Here is a 20,909-nt window from a genome sequence, read left to right on the forward strand (position 1 = left end):
AAATAAGCCAGCATTTTTTGGCATATAAAACGCAATGCAATCTGGCAAATGAATGAAACGTTTAAATAATTGGACGCTTATGCAAGCATCTGGTTAAAATGCGCACGAAGCACAAACACATGCCCTACATATTTCAGATGGTTGACACTGAAAAGTAAATAAGATAACACAAATTAATGTGTTCGAGAACCTCCCAACAACTGCCAATACAAAACCACACGGGATTTAAACAATAAACACAGAACTTACAAACGTATCCACAAATATTCAAAACCCTTAAGAAGTAAATACAAATGAACAAGATATCACCGAATTTCAATCCAAATTCATTGGCAACAAAATTCGTGTATATTTAATGAACATTTAAAAACAAAATGGTCAAGTGCAAAATAGAGCAACTTCATTGTTACTGTCTAAAATATTATGACATTAAAAGAATATAAAAAAGAAGTACTTCTCACGCATCTCACTTTTGTATCATGACGTCATATTTTGTTGAAAAAAGTTCCATGCTTGAGACCGTGTGACCAAATATTCTTTTATTGTGTGTATGCATTTTTTTTAAAGTAAACACTGTAAATTTGGACATGGATTTGTCAATGTCACTTATAGACGTCAATCTTGATTTTAGCAATCAATCTGTAATATTTAAAATACATCAATATGTTTTCATTGTAATTCAATGCTCCGCTAATATTCACATTTCCCCGATACAGATTAGAATATTATTCAGGGAAATGCTTGATATCAAAGTAAAATGAGTAGTTATCTTTGAAATAACACACTCTGATTCTTGCTGTGATTGCAACCTGACATATGTTCAAAAGATTTATTGAAATTGTAACAAACATTATGACAAATCAAACACCAAAAATAAAGAGGACAGGTTTATTTCTGTTCGACTAGATCATGGACCCTTAATAAGCAATACCAATCTTTGTGTACATAAACATTCTATAAAGCTAAAAAGGACATAATATTGCAATCAATGCATTGATTATTAATACCAGCATGACAATATATATCTCACATATATGCTACCGGTAGGTTGCAATTGAACATAAGTTTTAAAAATTAAAAAGCAACGATATAATACTCGTATTAAATAACTGCTAAGTACTTTGTAGAGAAGCTTGTCAAGATTATAGTAACCATGAACAACAATGTCATAAATAATAGAAAATTGTGTTTGATACGTACATTATTCCTTTTATTCCATTGAACAAACATAATATGTCCACAAGTCTAATAAAATAAAAATTATACAGGTCAATCATTCTGTTCATTTAAACATTTGATCATTGTATTATTACTAAATGGTATGAATCTAAAATATCAGTTTACGTGTTTGCGTGTTATTGAATCTAAATTTGTGAAGAAACTTTAAAATAGAGGACTTGCAAATTGTGACACGGTGATCGTAAAGAAGATGAAGTACACTTTCTGTTTGAATGTGATACTTTCAATGATTTACGGCGCATTCACATGGCGGCTATATCATCTGAGCTGACGAACCACAATTCTATTAATAAACTTACTAATGTCTTTATGTCCACGAAAACTGTCGAATTATTGTTAAAGCATACTTAAAAAGACGAACCGTTATCTATTAATAGTTCTGTAAAACATACATTCCTGTACATATGTTTTTTTCATATTCATATTCGTAATATTTTATTCACATGTATCAGTGTTTGTGGTGTAATTGTATATAATTTGAAATATTCTTTTTTTATGACTTCTAGGCCATGGGGTCGGTTGCATAACACATTATTTTACATATTAATATGAAGTTTTGTTATATTGTACATGCCACTATAATTAACAATTTACTTACTTACTTAACAAATGGATATAATATTTATTGTATGATCTAATCAAATTCTTGAAGATGTAAGCAAAATATTATTTCAAATTTCGATAAGCACAAGGCAAGATCCATTAAAACATTCAGGAATTGGGCAAACTCTAAATATTCATTAGTAATAGGTTGTAGTAATTTATTTGTATTCAATGATATGCTCCGGATAGTACTGGACGTGGTCGAAAATGCAGAATATGGTCGGATCACGGACATTGTCCACGCAGCTGTCATACAGTCTGACCTGACCATCCGGTGTCCGGGCCATCTCAGGAGGCCTCATTAAACCCTGTTGTCCTTTAGTCCAGCGTCCCACCAGTACACGACAATGCAACATAAATTTGTGACCCGTTTTTGGATCAGGCGTTGCGTACCGATCCGACATCTCTGCTGCGGAAGCAAAATAGGTGCCATGGCCATATATCGCACCGACGTTTGTTCCGGCAAGGCGCATGTCGAGATTGTGAGCGCATACAGTTTGGATTATGTCCGGTTTTGTTCCGTGGAAGAGCTTCATCTCGTTCGCACCGATTTTTCCATCTATGGCCTCCATCTGCTTTCGTTTGCTGGAATATATTAGCATAGCTTTGTATGAGACGCCACATTCATATATCGATGATACGCGTGGCGAATATAATAAAACCGTATTTATATTTTTATGTTACACATACTTTTTCATACTTGAATTTGGAATATATTCGAAAATACATTGCTACCTAATAGACTTATTTGCGGGTACAAACAAAGACTACGCATGAACAGCCTTAAAAGCACATACATTATCCACTGTTATTATTCTGCTGCAACAATCATTGTTTGATACAGTGTGTCAGTGTGTTTGATACAGTGTGTCAGTGTGTTTGATACAGTGTGTCAGCGTAAAGTTTCATACATATTACAAAGTGTTGTTCTATTTCAAAGTTGTGAGGTTTCGAGTAACACTTATCGTTATCGTTTCTCTTATATATCGTACATAAACAAAGCCGATGATTTTATATCAGACAAAATCCAATTGTTTAATTGTGTCTATAGGGATCACAAGTTCTAGATTGATGTTGACGAACTGTGTACGAATATTTTGTTATTTATTGGATACCAATGTGCGAAAGGTGCTTCTATTCAAAAACGATTCATATCGTAAGTGATAGCTATCATAGTATAGACGGGTAGCCTTGGAAATGGTTAAATCTAATAAGCGATGGGGTTTTTGTACATTTGACGTGTAACTAGATACAAACCACAATAAGTACCTGAAAAATGTTTACTAAAGAAACATTACCAGGTTAATAAGTAACAAACTTAAGCTTACATACTTACGAACAGTAAAACTCCCAAAGAAATTTGTTTTGAACTCGGTTTATACTGACGATTCTTTTTCCAAGCGTTTGAATGAACTTGCCCATTACAGTTCTACATTCCTCACTCGTTGTTGAAAGACAAACTTTTATTACGTGTTGATCGGGCGTCATCATTATCCAATTTGATGGCAAACAAGACGACATTTTAGGTAGTTCATGTTCTCCCTTTTGTTCTTTAGTTCTATGACAAATCACAACAATTCTTTAAAACGTTTATCATTCTATTCCGTGGCTGTAAATGTTTAATGATTTTTATCGTTCAAATCCACTTATGAAGAGTATGTGTTTGCAAACATCTTCAATATATATATATATATATATATATATATATATATATATATATATATATATATATATATATATATATATATATATATATATAGTGTGAATTATTATTTTAATTTAGTTGATCATAACATTGTCTTTAAATAAACTTGTTTCAACATTTTTTAACTATAAACATATGTTAAAGTTGACGAAACAACATTGCTTGATTAGATTAATGAAAACCAAACGACGTCGTATGAACTTACCTTTTGGTTGAATATTCCTTTTCTACGAACGGATGGGAAATATCATGCATTCTTCTTTTATCCTCATAGCAATTGGAGCACATGTCAAAGTCGGGACAAGAACTGCACCTCCAGCGGGTACCCCGTATTGAGGAGACATTGCAGACATCACTTTTTACACCTTCATAAGACATACTTGATAAACACGGAGTCAATATTACGTCAGGACCCAAACAAACATTACATATAATGATGTTTTCTTAAGATACATTGCACATTAATTGCTCAAATACCAATTAAGGAACTAAAAGTTGTCCTGATGCAATTCTGGCGTCATCTTTGACGGTTTATCAATGAGGATATTTACAAATCGACTTTGCATGGCATGTGTTGGAAAGTTTGCGCGGGAATGCGTGCAAAATAATTATGAAACTACGGTATACTATTCTTATTCTACAAGGTAGCATTATATATATTCACCAGGTCTTGTTAGAATGGAAATAGGTATAATATAATAGCTGTTTATAGTTTGATGAACAGCTATTTATTTAAATATTGCGCATTAACGTGCTATTGCTTTTGTCGTAACATGAACAGATAGCATCTATGTAAAAAATTATTATAGTAATTCGCATTCAGTTAAAATAACATAATTAAAAGTGTTAAAGACTATAATATATGTCGGAGCAATTATTTATAACGTTGCTACATTATATGCTAGCAATGAAGGTTGAAATAAAATCAATGCACCTGAACCTTCATTGGCTTGATTGATTCTTTTCGGCACCGCTTGAGAGCTTGTTGTTCTAGATGCTTCCACCTGGTCTCTTGAAATAATATGAGCCGCGCTCTTGGTTAATCGGACATAATTTATATGCGTAAAGTATCGTCCCATAATATCCAGTGAATTCCGAATAGGATAATAAGTGACGCCTCTTTACACTTATATGGAATATGTCATTTAAAGGAATGCTGTTGTAAACAAAATTCATTGCATGAAATGCGAAAAGAGTCGTCCCTAATTAGTTTATACGGACTTTCCGATTTTTCCCGAACGCGGCTCAATATAAATTAGAAGCGTCGAGTAAACAACTATCCTTATGACAAAGAAAAATTTATTTGAAACAACACGCCATTTATTTCCAAATTCAATGATGAAATGTTAGTAACTGATTTGTTTGATAAACTTTTTTCGATCTTGAAATCTTATTTAAACTTGATAACATTAGTGTGCACATATGTTATTGGTCTTCTAAGCAGAATATTATGTATGCATGTCTCTGTTAGGGGTATTGGGGGTTCAACTTTTCACTTTAACATTGAATTCCATTAGGACTGTGACGTATTTTGGACCTTAAGTTCGTTTCCTGCAGTGTTTATCTGGACATTTTATTTAACACATATTGAAAGGTAAACCTACGATAGACTTTCGGGTGTTTCAATCTGTCTAAATGAATGCGACCTGCTGTGCATCTTCCTGTGATCCTCATAGCACGCGGAACACATGTAATAGTTAGGACACTCTCTGCATTTCCAACGGGTTCCCACGATCGGGCTTATAGTGCAGATGTCACACGTCACACTATTGTCCACGATATCTGAGAAACAGCAGTATGTTAAGGTTATAAATAGCTAGCCGCAATATCAATAACATTGTGCAAGTAAATGACTTATGAAATTCAAGCATCATAAGAAAACGTGACATCCCTTCAGTCTTAATTATTAAACCTGAAGTTATCCACTTGGATCGGTGGATGCTATGCGTATAAACAAAAGTATGCGATACGCGTATTGTTAAGGTTACACTACAAATATAACTTTCATGACTAAGGATATTGCAGGATCAAATTTCTCGCTTTTTTGGTCCTCTTTAAATTGCATGTATATAAAATTTGACCCTCTTTTTATTGCACGTTTACCAATACGCTCCTCTTTTTATTGTATGTATGTATGATAAATAATGTCGTCTTTTAATTGTATATATACATAATAAAATCCCATTTTTCTGTGTACTTCTAATTTTATCTGTTCAAAATATGGCGCTATTTTAATTTAATGTATGCAAAATATGGTACTCTATTAATTATATTTATGAACAATATGGTCCTCTTCCAATTTATCATAAGCAAACCATTGTCATATTTTTGTTCTCTAAGCGTGTATTGTGTCACAGCTGTTACATTTTAAAATTAATTAACAAAGCTCATAGTACACGCCGGGTATGCGGAAACTTTGATAACAGATGGCACTTCGATACCAGATTACAACAAAAGCCACGCGCGAGTGAGTTCTTCAACTTTTTGCATTTATGTTCTGTTCATTTGGTTTTCAGACACGTAACATTGTTTGGTCGATTAATGTAATAATACTTCGCATTGCAGAGTAAAAAATCGTGGAACAAACATCGGATTATAATAAAAAACATAACATTCCATAGATAATCATTATGAATTCGATGATCAGTACGTATTTCAACAAAATAAAAATACTTGAAATAAAGCAAGAAAGTGCCAACTAATCGAAATAAAAGATCAATATGTCCATTAATGTTACAACATTTTAAATTTTAGTTAAATAACGTATTTGAGGAAATTCAAATGTTTTAAGAGTCGGATGCCAAATTTTCGTGGACACTTGTTTTACCGATCATCTCAAGGACAATGGCACTTCAATTCCAGATTACTCGACACTTTTTACCAAAAACAACACACTCTATTTAGTGCATCAGAAATGCAGAATTCGCTGTGTAATACTGTCTAAAATTAGGGATGTCTAGTATATTTATTTCTATATTTAGAACAATTCTTACAGAAATTCCTTTAAGCAAACAGCGTAGACCCAGATGAGACGCCGCATCATGCTGTTTGCAATGTCCTTTTTTCAGGACGCTAGGCATGAATGGGTTAAATTACATTTAAAATGTAACTCATCAGACATATCGAAGGTGTTAATTTAAAATTGTTTAACCTCATGTACTATGTAATTTTAAATTACATTCTTTGTAGCGAAACGGCTGATCTAAAGCATGTATAATTATGTCCTTATGAAGGTACTAAGGCCATTTACTTATATACTAGATAGCGTGTCATGAAACATTACTCCGCTAAAACTGCTAAGAGCTAAATTTCAGCAGCGATGCAGGTCCGAAATTCTATTAGAACTTTTTGGCTCAATGTCATGAAATAAAAAATAGCAATAATGGTACAGGCGGTCGATTTAATCAAACGATGGTGGTGTCAAAGTTGTGCATACCCGTCGTTGTTATTAATATAAACACAAAACATTCTGCATACGAACTTGGATATACGTGACATTATTATATTAGCAGAAATTAGCATTTGAATCTTATTTAAAATGTGTACTTACAATATTAATTATATAAAGTAATAGTAATAAGATTTTTGAAAACGAACAACGCCATTTTTTTATATTTCACATGTGTATGTAATAACGTTCTGCATAGATTCCCAATGTGTCGCGCTTTACAATTCAAATTGATTCGTACTTCAATATGTTTGGTGAGAATAGCCGTAATATACATAAATGCATTTCATGTAGAAGATAAAACTCGGTTATAAGAGTGTTCAATTTGTTAAAAGTCTCTGTTATCCGAAGTGCCCTATATCGGCAATCAAAATATCCGAATCTTCATGAATACCACCTATTAAAACATGCTCTATCTTCGTTTATATTTCATTGAACACTATCAAAATTTCAGTATTTGCAGCACAGTGATTACTCTTCATGCTGGAAACAAACAATTTCTTGAAATATTTCTAAGTAGTTTTATTTTGTTGAAATGTTTACTGTTCATCCAGTTCATGCTGACCGAATTTTCTATTTTTGGGAGAAAAATCTACCATTCTTTCGTGATTTTTTCTTTCCAATATAAAAAGGATACACCATTCATACACTCGACCATGCGCCTACTCTAAAAAACTAATCTGTATGATATAACTTAAAAAAAAACTGAGGAACTTACCTCTCGCGCGTGGCTTTTGTTGTTATCTGGTATCGAAGTGCCATCTGTTATCAAAGTATCTACATACCAAGCGTGATAGTTTGTTTTGTTACTCATTTGAAACCATATATCCTTTTTATTAAATGAACATAGCTGATCAAAACCTTTACGTATATTATGGTTATACCTGCGCATTTCGCATCATGCATTGTCGATGGACGTTTATTGTTGACAGGCAGGGCTCTGCAATATATAAACATAATGGTTACAACTAAAGAATCACGTTGTATAAATAAAAAATCATAATAACTGGTCCTTAAGAAATTCGCGTATACACTTTATTTAGCATTACCCTTAAATATTGTGTTTATTTGCTTGGCTTTTATATTGTCTTTGAAATATACACATAGTCGCAAACCATATAATGATTTTATAACAGTAATTTTCGTTTAATTTAAAAACAAACACAAGCTATCAGTGAGACCATGCCGTTAACTTTTAACGCAATATGACCTCTAGATGACATGTATAACACAGCCAATACAGGTAGCATAAAAGCATTGCAGAAATAACAATAGTCTGTGGACACAATGACGTCTGTAGAGTCGGCATGTACAGGTAACATCTTACATAGATGCTTTATACAGACTGCAAAACAATATTCGAAATGTTAAGCTTCATGGAATATAATTACCCCGTAAATAAGGGACTGTTTATTTTCTTAAATAAATGGTCCATTTCATCCACCATTCTAAGATTCTTGTAGCACGATGAACACATGTCGTAATCACGGCAATCTCTGCACTTCGAGCGGGCACCCCGGATAGGACGCTCACTGCGGACGTCAAACCCAACACCATTGTGTCCATCAGCTGCGAAACAGAGTAATTAGAAATTTAAGGGTTACAAGGCACATTAACGTTTCCACATACAATGTATATGCATTAATAAACAAATGTTAATCTGCGTGTGTGTGTGTGTGTGTGTGTGTGTGTGTGTGTGTGTGTGTATCAGAGTTCATGTTCAGACCTTATTAGCCTCTTCACGAGGTCTTTGTAACCCGACCTATAAATATACCATGTTTAAATCCCATATGATAACAACCGTCATAATTTGACTGCAATCATCAATGATGGTGTGCCACCGGTGTCAGGAAGAAGATGCTTGCTAATTGTTTCCAACGTGTTGTGCAATCCGGGTTAGGTCTTTTGTACCGGTTACACTGTTGCTTTAACCCATTTATGCCCAGTGGACTCTCCCACCCTTCTAAATTGGATCAATTTATTTCCAAAAGAAGGGGTGTCTGGTATATTTATTTCTATATTTAGAAAATTTCTTACAGAAATTTCTTTAAGCAAACAGCGAAGACCCAGATGAGACGCCGCATTATGCGGCGTCTCATCTGGGTCTATGCTGTTTGCAATGTCCTTTTTCAGGACGCTAGGCATGAATGGGTTAAGCTGTGTATATTTAAAACGTATAGTAGACGGGTAAGTATATTTAGTGTTAATTATTTTATAACTCAATGAATGTTCAACACTCACAATATCGTGATTGTGTTACCTGTGTTCGTCGCGCAACTATCTGAGTGACTGTCTGAGTCGGTTAATAACGTCTGGAATCTGCCAATATAAAAAAGTGGCATCAAGGAAGATAATTGGCATGCGTATTGTGTTTAAACAATGATATGCCCATTCTAAAATAATTTTATATTAGCATGTGTCCATTTCGTTCACTTTATTTGATAGCCTTTTTATTTTTAACATTACATTCGGTAATGGCACTCATTTTCGCATGTTACATTTGAACTATCGTATGCATATTCATTCTAAGCAAAATAAATGTTCACAGATTGAAACATAAAGGAGCACATATCAATATATTTGTTTTTTAATAATCAAGGCATGGAAAATTTAACGGTGGTTAATGTTATATGCATAGCCTATATTCTCGACGAACATATTTTCATTTGTTGATGTTTGTATTCAATCGGGTAGATACTTCAAAAATTAACTTCTTTTGTGATCAGCTACAAATAAAAAATAACTCAGCTATTACTAGTAGACCCTATTTTACGTTTTGCGTTTACAGTGCGTGAGATTTCAGCGTGCATTATGAAGTTTTTATGTCGTAATAATTTGTTTTAAATGAAGATAATGAGACAACCACCCACTTGGTACTTGTTTTTGCATGTTCATTATTAACAATTTAACATTACGATAAGTTTTCGAAAATTTCACAAAACATTACTATGTTGGTTAAACTATGTAAACCATCGGAGTCTTTACATAAGGGAGTATTATAAACTCATTTGCAAATGTACTATTATTTATTGATTTATTGTTATGATTAGTATTATTTTTACTACAATTTAAGAAATGGTAAGAGCTTTTTTTTAGCACAAATGGTTGTCCTATGTTAATATGTGAATCACATTTGCAACTTGATTAATTCACATATCTTAATATAAATAAAAGGTTGTATGTTTATGTAATATTTCCAGCAACATCTTATATTGTGTGGATGAAGAATGAAGTAAAGAGAACATGATTTATAGTACAAACCATATTCAGACTCAGCTAAACAAATCAATTAAATTTCACAATTAAGAATTGTACAACATTATTTAATAGGGACGACGTGTGATAATGATATAAATGTTATTGCATAGTTAACATTTTATGTATGATTTAAGTAATTAAAGGGATCTTTTCACGCTTTGGTAAATTGACAAAATTGAAAAAAGTTGTTTCAGATTCGTAAGTTTTCGTTTTAGTTATGATACTTGTGAGGAAACAGTAATACTGAACATTAACCATGCTCTAATATAGCCATTATATGCATCTTTTGACGATTTTAAAACCTAAAAATTATAAAGCGTTGCAACGCGAAACGATCGAATAATTTGGAGAGTTCTGTTTTTGTCGTTAAATTTTGTGAAACTACGAAGGCTGCTTATATAAGGTATAAAATACGTCATCAATGTGTACTCGGCGGAATAGCTCAGTAGGCTGAAGCGTTTTTACTTTAGGACTCTGGCAGGACTCCAGGGGTCACTAGTTCGAAACCTGCTCCGGGCAATGTTCTTTTCCTTTCTAAATTTTTTTTTCTTGATTTTTTACTGGAGCTTTTATGATCCAATGTTTACATTTATCACTATAAAGCATTTAATGAATAAGTTAAAAAAATGCCAAAATCTGTGAAAAGGCCCCTTTAAAGCAACAAATACAACAGCACGATTATGCATAGTGACATCAGTCTAGAAACAAAATATACAAAATGAGTTTGTGTTTATATGTTTATAAGAAAGCTGCAACTTTCTGACAAACGCGTCTTAGTACTTGCAAGGTTTATGAGTTATTTAAGTTATAACAGTATCACCTGTTTGACCACATGTATAAAAACAATTAGGAAAATTAAATTGTTATGTTGACAAATGCCACATCAATTAAACAGCACTGCAATACAATCATAAAAACATGTTTTAAAATCTGCTATTGCGACTGAATAACTATTTGTTCTTTACACTGTATGAACACCAAATTGCTAATAAATCGTCAAACTGTTAATTCTAACATCGATGTATACAAATCTAATTGCTATGCACACTTAATAAATGTTCTAATAAATGTCTGTTAATTACAATTTATAAAAAAACAACTTAAGTTCTGATAGTCGATCAGCAATAAGTATACATTGTTTGTTGTTGTTTTTTTGCTTTATTTTGAATGTACATAACATGATATAAAACATAAAATCTGTTTAAGAATGGTGCTTTCATCAATCCGCCTGTTTAGACATATAAAATCATAGCATAGAGCATGTAAATACACTTTAACTCTTTCAGTGCGGGAACCGAATTTTGAAGGACTTTGCAAACAGTTTGGATCCAGATGAGACGCCACAGAACGTGGCGTCTCATCAGGATCCAAACTGTTTGCTATTCTGATAGTATTCTTTGAAAAAAAATCAAAGAAAATGCTAACCTTATAAATTCAGCAGACGACATATTAGCAGACGACACATTTCACAGCATGCAATTGAGACTAACTCCTAAATCAAATTGCAACACACAATATAGCTAACGGAAAGATAAAAGTTTGATATAGTACTAAACTCTCCAAAATATTTGATTGCAATCGAGTTTCAAAAAATGGAATTTAAGCTGGGTAGTGAAGAATGGCGTAAATAATCACACAACAATATAAGTATATTACTATAAAAAAGCACAAGCATCGTACTAGTATCGGACTTATCAGAAGTCAACGTGTTCAAACAGAATACCCCGTTCTGAAACAATAATTTGGCTTGCAACCAGCAAAGTTCCGACGAAAGTAGTCCCGAAAATTATTAAACAATTAATTTAACATTAATATAACATTAAACAAATAACATAAAAAATACTAACCATAATTCTGAAGGTAAAAATCACACTCGTTATTTGATATTTCACGTTTATATTAGATTTGAAAGCGTCAAAGTGTTTTGCTAACATTATTAATTACTGCCATGAACCTAACCCTATAAGATAGTAAAAATGGCAGGTTAACCATCATATAGTGGCATATGCCCCAATAGAGCTTATCCGGAACGTATGCATCCCTTAGCAAAAATATTTTTTATGCAGCCCCGACACTCCATTTATCACATATCGACAACATATGTGATGTCACTTAAATATGCAACACAATGCATACTCCCAAGGATTTATTTATAGTTATCTTAAATTATACCTGATTTTTTTAAGGGAACACAACTTTTTGCTGAGAACGGAATAACAACTCTTACACTTACATATTAGTGACAGGTGTATCAAACACGAAACTATGCGACCTATTGTGCCGATGTCTCTTTTCTTTGTAGCACGATTGACACATGCTATAGTTAGGGCAGACGATGCACTTCCAACGGGCTCCTATTGTTTGTTCAGCACATACGTCGCATTGGACGTCCTTGTAGCCAACAGCTGAAAACATAGTTACGTAGGCATAGTAACTATAGTTGCCAAAGTGACAGTCATGGTGTCTGCACTGGTAACGCATAATTACTCATATAACAATTATTGAACATTACTATTTAACACAATATAACTTTAAGAATGAAATTGGATTTATTAACAAATATGGCATGAACGATGCAACATCATGTGCCCTTCTGAATTCGTTATACAAATTTATTAACATAATTATCAGTCAAATCATGTGCAATCGTGATTGATTTATTTCTCAAATAAGTCTTTGAAATTGTTAATCGATAATTAAACATGGATTTTGAAATCAGTTGTTAAATGTTCTCTGCCCAACCACATTTAATATTTTTAACCCATTCCGAAAGAAAGCATGCTCATATACTCGATGTATTTACTGATGAGCACTTCATAGACTTTACTAATGATACTTGTGCAAACACTGATCGCTTATAACTGTACAAGTACATACACGTAGCCCTATGGTGTTAAACCTATGACGCTTCCATTAGACTCAGACACTTAATTTTACATAACATAATATGCTGCTAACCTGCAGTAACTAATGAAGCAAGGAAATCCATCACTGTGACGATGACAACACTGTAGTTATTTGGTCCAACAGCATGTGTTCGTCTTCAATCTGCCATAATAAATATTATACACATTTCATATACGGTATCGTTTGTTGATGCATTCCTTTTTTGGCAATCCAATGTCGTGCACTGTTAAAATGAACATATATTGATTTGCATTTTGTGACAAATAATCTAAGATAATCTGTCTATCGACAAGTTATGCTATGCAATTTTGTTTTACTACTCATTATTAAAACGCACACAGAGTTCCAGAACAAAAACTTATAATAGTTTAATATAGTTATCAATTGTACTACGAAATATACGAGTAATTGTCAGAACATGTAAGGTTCGCCTTCGTGTAATGGATATGGTGTCCTCCTACCGACTGGGGGTCACAGGTTCGATCCCAACTACTAAAGCGATCTTTAGATCCCCTAAAGACACATAGTACTGGGTTTGGGATACGATCAGATGCTTGTGTTGCTTCTTATGTCGATGATGATCTCGACGATGTTAATGGATGTTATCTTCTGATGTATGTTATGGGATTTTGTCATTCTGTTGATAAGTATTTAAGTATTATACGTACATTGTTGCTATAAGTGATGTCTATGATGGATCGTACTTTGATGTTGATGATACCGGATCACGTTCTTCTTTTACGCAAACCAGAAAAACAAACTTTTATTCAGTTTATGTTGTGTTTTTTGTATTCATATTCGTATTTTTTTAAGTTAAACATACAATACATGATGACAGAATTTAGACCTGTTTTTGTATATAAAATATGGTAAAACGTTCAATTACAAATGAGATCAGCTTTATATTGTCTTTTAATAAAATACAAATATATTTGGACAGCAAACCCTACACTACTCGGTGAAACATTAGAGCCGTTTGAATGCTTGCTTTCGCATTGAACGTTGACATTGTAAAGCAAAATGACAAGTCCGTAGCGTTCCCCGCTTTCGCCTCACAGAACAGAACAGAACAGAACTGTATTTCGACTTGTAAAAAGTACATCGTCTGTCTAAGCCATGCTATATTATACATTTTAAAAGGTCACGTGAAAAAGAAAATGGGTGTACAAGAAAAATTAGTGTACATAACGTATTCCATAATACATGACATTGGTTGGAAACAATCATCGCAATGTTAAAACATATTATTGTGACAGGTGGCAATCGACTATCATGCTGTTTATATTGATGTATAATAAACAAAAATGGAGAGTGGATTATCTTACGCATATAAAGTGGATGAATATGCTAATAATATTGAGAGGCAGTGCACATTTTTGTAAATATCTACAACAAATGAAAATTAAACAAATGAAACTATGACAACAAATTAAACAATCAGGCACGAATATTTCACATCTGTATAATAGTAGATATTAATTATTTCTTTAGTCGTCTAGAGAAATGTGAAAGGTGAATAATAAATTAAGAGACGATACGGATCATTATAATAATTATAAATAACACATATGCATTAAATGCGGAAACACAAGCAGGCATTTCTTTTTCACGTCATGATGTTGCAGGTACTGGTACTGCATTATGAGGATTATATACATAAAACAATCAAGCAATCAGAAATAAAAAACTCACACAACCAAACCCGTGGAACATAACATTTCAGCTGATATTTAAACAACATTTACTATCGATTTCCTGAGTAACAGAGCCTCTTTCACAAAAACAGAAAACTTAATAAGAACATCTTTATTACATGTGCTCATAAGGCTTAATAATTTAAATACTGAAGGCCGTTTGAGATAATAAGATTAGATCTTTTTCATAGAAAAAATAAAATCAAAACATTACATCATGTCCACGTATATGACGTAGAGCCTCTTATTTTCATTGAGATATTTCTGAACAAGAGAATGTGAAATAAAAATTGGATCTACTGTGGAACGCCTTTTACGAAATCCGAATTATTCATCCGAAATTCTGTTATTTTCCGTGCAAAACTTATCAATGCGTTTATTTATGACTGTATTAAATAGTTGGGACAAGCAGCTTACAAGTGTTATACCACGATAATTATTAACATCGCTTGTGTCGCCTTTTTTATGATGTGGTATAATCAAGCCTTCCATCCAGTTTTCTGGGTAGTAACCCGCATTTAAAAGCCCGTTAAAAATATCACACACATGACTAGCAAGAATAGAAATACATTCTAAGAAATACTCGTTTAATTACTGGTCGCTACCTGGAGCATTACTACGCTTGAGCGATTTAACTGCACTAAGGATTTAACTCACGGTGATAGGCTGGTCAAGTTCAGTATTACAAACAGATACATAATTTAAATCACGATGTGCACAAAAAAAATCTGCTTCTTCATTGTAGCAGTTAGAAAATCATTACTTAGATTAGCAAAGTGTTATTTAAATGCATCAATTAAAATATCAGCATTATCGAATTTTATTTTACTTTAAAAATATTTCCATTCTTTGGGTTTACATATTTTAAGACGTTCAATCTCTCATCTTTCATTTTTGGTCTATGACTTGTTTTTTAACATTGCCTTAACGATTTTCTTATAAGAGGCTCTACGTTCTATTAAAAGTATCCTATTTGCGTTATTGTGATCAGAATTAAATAGGCGTAGTGCTTGCAAATACAATACCCGCGCAGATTTACATGCATCGTTCAACCAATCTGCATGTTTATGCCCCCCCCAACACTATAGTGGGGGACATATTGTTTTTTCCCTGTCTGTTGGTTTTTGTGTTTGTTTGTTTGTTTGCCCCAACTTTCACATTTGCAATAACTTTTGCAATATTGAAGATAGCAACTTGATAATTGGCATGCATGTGTATCTCATGGAGCTGCACATTTTAAGTAGTGCAAGGTCAATGTCAAGGTCATCCTTCAAGGTCAAATGTTAAATATATAGCTTCAAAGTGGCGCAGAAGGGTCATAGTGTTTCTGACAAACACATATCTTGTTTAACACAGTTTTTGTTGATAAAAAAGGCTTGTCATTTACAAAATAACACCAAGAAAAAAAATGGAATAACCACGGGTCTAATAATTTCAGAAAAATCATCGACCGTTGTATTAATAGATTCCCTACAACATATATCAATACTTTGGGTAATAATGTTGAAACGCGGTAAGCACCCAATAATACCCGAACGGAAACACTCCGCGTTTTCGTCGTTCCATTTATGTTTAATATCGCACTGTGGATACTCGTTCTGATCAGGCTTTGGGCATAATAATGAAAAACGGCATGGTGCGTGGTCACTCCATTCATTAAATGGTTCAATGGCAATATCCTTGACACGTGAAAAATGACGTTCATTCAGAACAATCGATATTCGAACAAAACGTGTAGTTACTAGTATTAAATATACGCCCATTCACAATACGTAGAGAGGTATATTTACAAAGATCTATTAATTTAGTACCGTGGCTATTCTGAACATTATCGACAGAGGCTCGTACGGGGGTACAATCAGGGTCATAGTCAGTGTCATCAAATGCATTATTTATGCAATCATAAGGGATAAAATCGCATTTTTTACCAACTCTACTGTTAAAAGCACCACATTAAACTACACATCCAACAAAATTAAAATCAGAAATACCTTGTTCAATAGTTTCAAACAAATCAATATTACAATTATTGGCCGGGGATTCTTCAACCCAAATATACAAATATATACATCTTCTACAACATTGACAAATGTGTGATCTAATTTCATCCCAATAATGGTGTCATGATGATTTTTAACTATTTTAATGCCATCCTTCAAATGATCTTTATATAACAAAATAATACCTCCACTATTTCCCCACGTTTTACGGTTTTAAAATTTTCCTATAATAGTTATGTGATGTGTACCCATTAAAAAATATTACTATTAGAATTAGTCCACGATTCATTTAAAAAGCAAATATCAGAATGAGCAATAATATTGACACAATGAGCAGATTGCTGTTTCTTCTTCGAGAGTTCGTACACGTTCCACTAGAGAATGGAAAGCTCACCCACATCGTCCCCCTAGTTTCTAACCGGTTGACCGTCCACGTACAGGGTATCATATACCAACTAGGCAAGTTTGCCCTGATCCCTGGCTTCCTTCATATGTTTTACCAGTTTCCGGCGCTTGTCAGACACCGCCTTCGGAAATTGCTCAAACGTGGAGTAGTTTGTGCCCTTTAGTTGTTTCTACTCCTTTCGCACTCATTCGCGGTCCTGACAAAATTTGAACATTGCCACAATATTCCTCGTTTTTACAGGAATCGGATGGCCAGGTGATCTATGCACTCGCATAAACCTGGAGAGCTTCAGGGCTGACTTCATATGAACCCTCAGCTTCCGTTCCAACACTTCCGCTGGCTCACTTCCGGTCGCATTGTCTTCTGTAATATTCGTAAAAATTCGATTGTTTCTCATGGTCTGCGACTTGAGATAAGTGACTTTATCATGCAGCTCATCGCGCTGCCTCTCGTAATTGCTTACCCTGGTGAATATCAAGGAAGTGCCCATATCATCAAACTCTAAACTGTCTTCTAGTCGGATGACCCGCTCCTCTGTGGCCTTGGCCCGATCATCAATTGCGATCCACACTTTCCTGATCTCTTTTTTAAAGTCTGTAACTTTCTTCTCTTACGATTGGATGCCGTCCAGCTTCTTTTCTATTGATTTTATCCGTTGAACGAGTGACTGTATGGTTTCAGTCAGAGCGTTGATGCAGGGTTGCCCCCCATCGCTCGTCATTATACCACGTACGTATACACTATCATCTCCGCTAACAAACACTTCACAAGTATCAACCGCCTTTCTAAGGTCTTACATAAAATACAGAGTTTACTTGTCTAAGCATGTCACTTACTGATGTGTCCAGATCTCCTGACGGGCCTCTTTGATTACACTGTTTGTTTACACCGCCACTATTCCCACTGCTGGTCCGTTTTTTCTCTTACTTCCCTGATTTTTTTGGCATAATATCTTACATAGGTTACATAGCCATATTATGCCAACGTTTTGAATGAAAATATGTAATTGAAAGCGCTCGTTTATCACTAAAACACAATATTTTTTTCAATTTTTAGGGAGAGCGCGAAAAAAATGAACATTCCCGATCTAGTCACGTGACAAATTGACACGTTACAATAATATGAAGGATTTAAATCAGTATACGTAATTTCAACCGATGTAAAAACTATTATTTTTCCCTTACGTCACGAAACCCCGTGCATGAATTGACTGGATCTAAGTTTATCAATTAGAGTTTGTTACGTCACCAACACAGATAGCAATTTGGCTCGACTGATTGGTAATGTACCGTCCGATTTTATCTTAAAACCATCTATCGAAATAAAATTTATCTATACCAATAAGTATAATTAAGAGATTGCAAGTTCCGTTTATATTTCCAAGCAAATACAACTTTTATGATGATGATGATGATGATGGTGGTGGTGGTGTTGGTGGTGTCGGTGGTGATAATGATGATGATGATGATGATGATGATGATGATGATGATGATGATGATGATGATGATGATGATGATGATGATGATGATGATGATGATGACGACGACGACGACGACGATGATGATGATGATGTTGTTGTTGATGATGATGATGATGATGAGGAGGAGGAGGAGGAGGAGGAGGAGGAGGAGGAGGAGGAGGAGGAGGAGGAGGAGGAGGAGGAGGAGGAGGAGGAGGAGGAAAGACTAACATGATGTCAAATGCTGACTCCATATATTCTATATGGTGTCAGTAGACTAACATGTGGTTTTGTTATTGTTATATAATTTTCTTGAATTTAATATTTTCGATAATACTAGAATTAAAAAACATTGTTTTTCCTTTTTAATTTGATGAGATGGAAAGTAGTTGGCGTGATATAATCGTTACAGGGTTAGATACTTACCCGATACGGGATATAGATACTAGCAGGTTACTGTCCCATCGTTTTGTAATACATAAGGCGAGGCTTAATATAATATAACGGCGAGGCTTGCGGAGCCGTTATTGTATTCGTGCCGTGCCTGATATATTACAAAACGATGGGAGAGTAACTTGTTTTTCTGTTTATCATACCACATTTTCCTTCAAAACAATCCATTTTTTTTATATTGGAAATGTACGGATCGCCGCTGATTTTGCTGATCCGGCTTTAACACGTTGACATACATGTAGCAACGGCGTTCGAAAAGACGACATGAATTATCGCTTATTTTAAACATCGTATAGAGCAAAAAAAAAGGTGTTTGCACTACGCATGGGAAGAGTTCACCCGCTTAAATTATAAACGTCTTGAATTGGAGATCAGTAATGCAGCGACACATTTAATCGAATACCACACTTAATCGAATAGTTTGGAAACTCCATTTTGGAGATGTGTATTGAAATCGACATGTTGATAATGGTGTAAATATTGTCATAAGCGTGTTTAATCGTTTGTTTAAATAGTTGAGGATTAGCATGCAGTTATCATTTGTCTCGACTTTCTGTGCAACACTTGCAAGTTCAATGACTATATCGATATTTAAGATTTATAGTCCCATCGATGACGTCATTTAACTTCTGTAGTGCGGACTGTGGTGATTTTTAATAAATTAACGTTTTTGTGATTTATGACTTTAAACTAGAATATTACGTTCTTGGTATCAAATTGTTTGCGTGTTGAACCTGGTATATGTTGATAAAAATTGATGACTATTGCAAATCCCACGTAACTCCAAACATTGTCTGATATAAGAACTTCCTGTTGACCATGATATTAAAAAAATATATATCAGGCAAGGTGAAATCAAGCATATATCAATGCGGTAGTATGATAAATACGGTTCTGTTGAAAACCATATCGGGGCGAGACGTTCGGTCGAGTCCCGATTTAGTTTTCCACAGACCCGTATATCCCGTAATGGGTCAGTAACTAACCCTGTAACGATTAATTTACAAAGTATATGGAAAGGGAAAGACTGTACAAAGTATATGGAAAGGGAAAGACTGTACACAGTTTATGGAAACGGAAAGACTTATTAAAAATCAACACGTACAAAGCATTGTATGTATATACTCATATACATATATACTCATACTCCTTACTATTTTATTTAAATGATTTATCAAGTTGTCTTACAGTTTATAATATAGTCTAAACGTAAAACTAATATCAACAATATATAACGTCGCCACTTCATTAACTACTTTAGAAATCGCTATTTTTTAAATATACTCCTAATTTGAGGCTTATAAAATAAACAAGCATACGACTTTATTATGCTGCTGTGCTCTTTACAAAATAATGAAGTAAAAATAAAATCAAAATTACCATACTCACTTCAAGAAATGTGGCGCAAATCAAAGTAAGCACAATCATACGCAAAAAAGAAAGCGGAATTATATTTGTCAGACGAATGCTCAATTATCATTTGATTGGTCGTTGTTTGGAGGACGCATTGTGTTTATTACACAGAATGTACAATATTAAGTGTTGAATCACCCCAAGCAGTTAGCCAAGTGGCTATATCCTATTTCAAGGATTAAGATATTATTCTCGTTCACTGTACACTACATGAACATGATCGAGGACAATTAAATAGAATACAAACATACTCCGTTTTGCCATCATTCAAATAATGTTTGTTTAAGTGATAGTCATAACGATAGTTGTATTTTTAATTTAGTC

The 20,909-nt window shown here is 33.8% G+C and overlaps 1 protein-coding gene across 1 annotated transcript; it reads right to left on the bottom strand.

Annotated features, from left to right (window-relative positions):
• Window positions 1-874: 874 nt before the first annotated feature.
• LOC127881851 (uncharacterized) lies at window positions 875-20,646 on the bottom strand. Its single transcript, XM_052430003.1, has 12 exons — window positions 20,562-20,646; window positions 13,829-13,895; window positions 13,212-13,301; window positions 12,487-12,658; window positions 9,256-9,314; window positions 8,387-8,564; window positions 7,880-7,935; window positions 5,152-5,329; window positions 4,482-4,558; window positions 3,753-3,912; window positions 3,179-3,400; window positions 875-2,427 (listed from the first exon to the last, which is right to left on the bottom strand). The coding sequence occupies exons 3-12, from the start codon at window positions 13,240-13,242 to the stop codon at window positions 2,001-2,003; spliced, it is 1,560 nt and encodes a 519-aa protein (XP_052285963.1). The 5' UTR covers window positions 13,243-13,301; window positions 13,829-13,895; window positions 20,562-20,646; the 3' UTR covers window positions 875-2,000.
• Window positions 20,647-20,909: the final 263 nt, after the last annotated feature.

Source organism: Dreissena polymorpha, chromosome 5 (genome assembly GCF_020536995.1).
Source record: "Dreissena polymorpha isolate Duluth1 chromosome 5, UMN_Dpol_1.0, whole genome shotgun sequence".
In the NCBI taxonomy this organism is placed as follows: Eukaryota; Metazoa; Mollusca; class Bivalvia; order Myida; family Dreissenidae; genus Dreissena; species Dreissena polymorpha.

Coding starts and splice junctions, on each gene's coding strand:
- LOC127881851 (XM_052430003.1), bottom strand. CDS start 13,242: ATGGATTTCCTTGCTTCATTAGTTACTGCAG. Junction 12,659..13,211: donor TGCTTCATTAGTTACTGCAG/GTTAGCAGCATA, acceptor CTATGTTTTCAG/CTGTTGGCTACAAGGACGTC. Junction 9,315..12,486: donor GATACACCTGTCACTAATAT/GTAAGTGTAAGA, acceptor TTATATTGGCAG/ATTCCAGACGTTATTAACCG.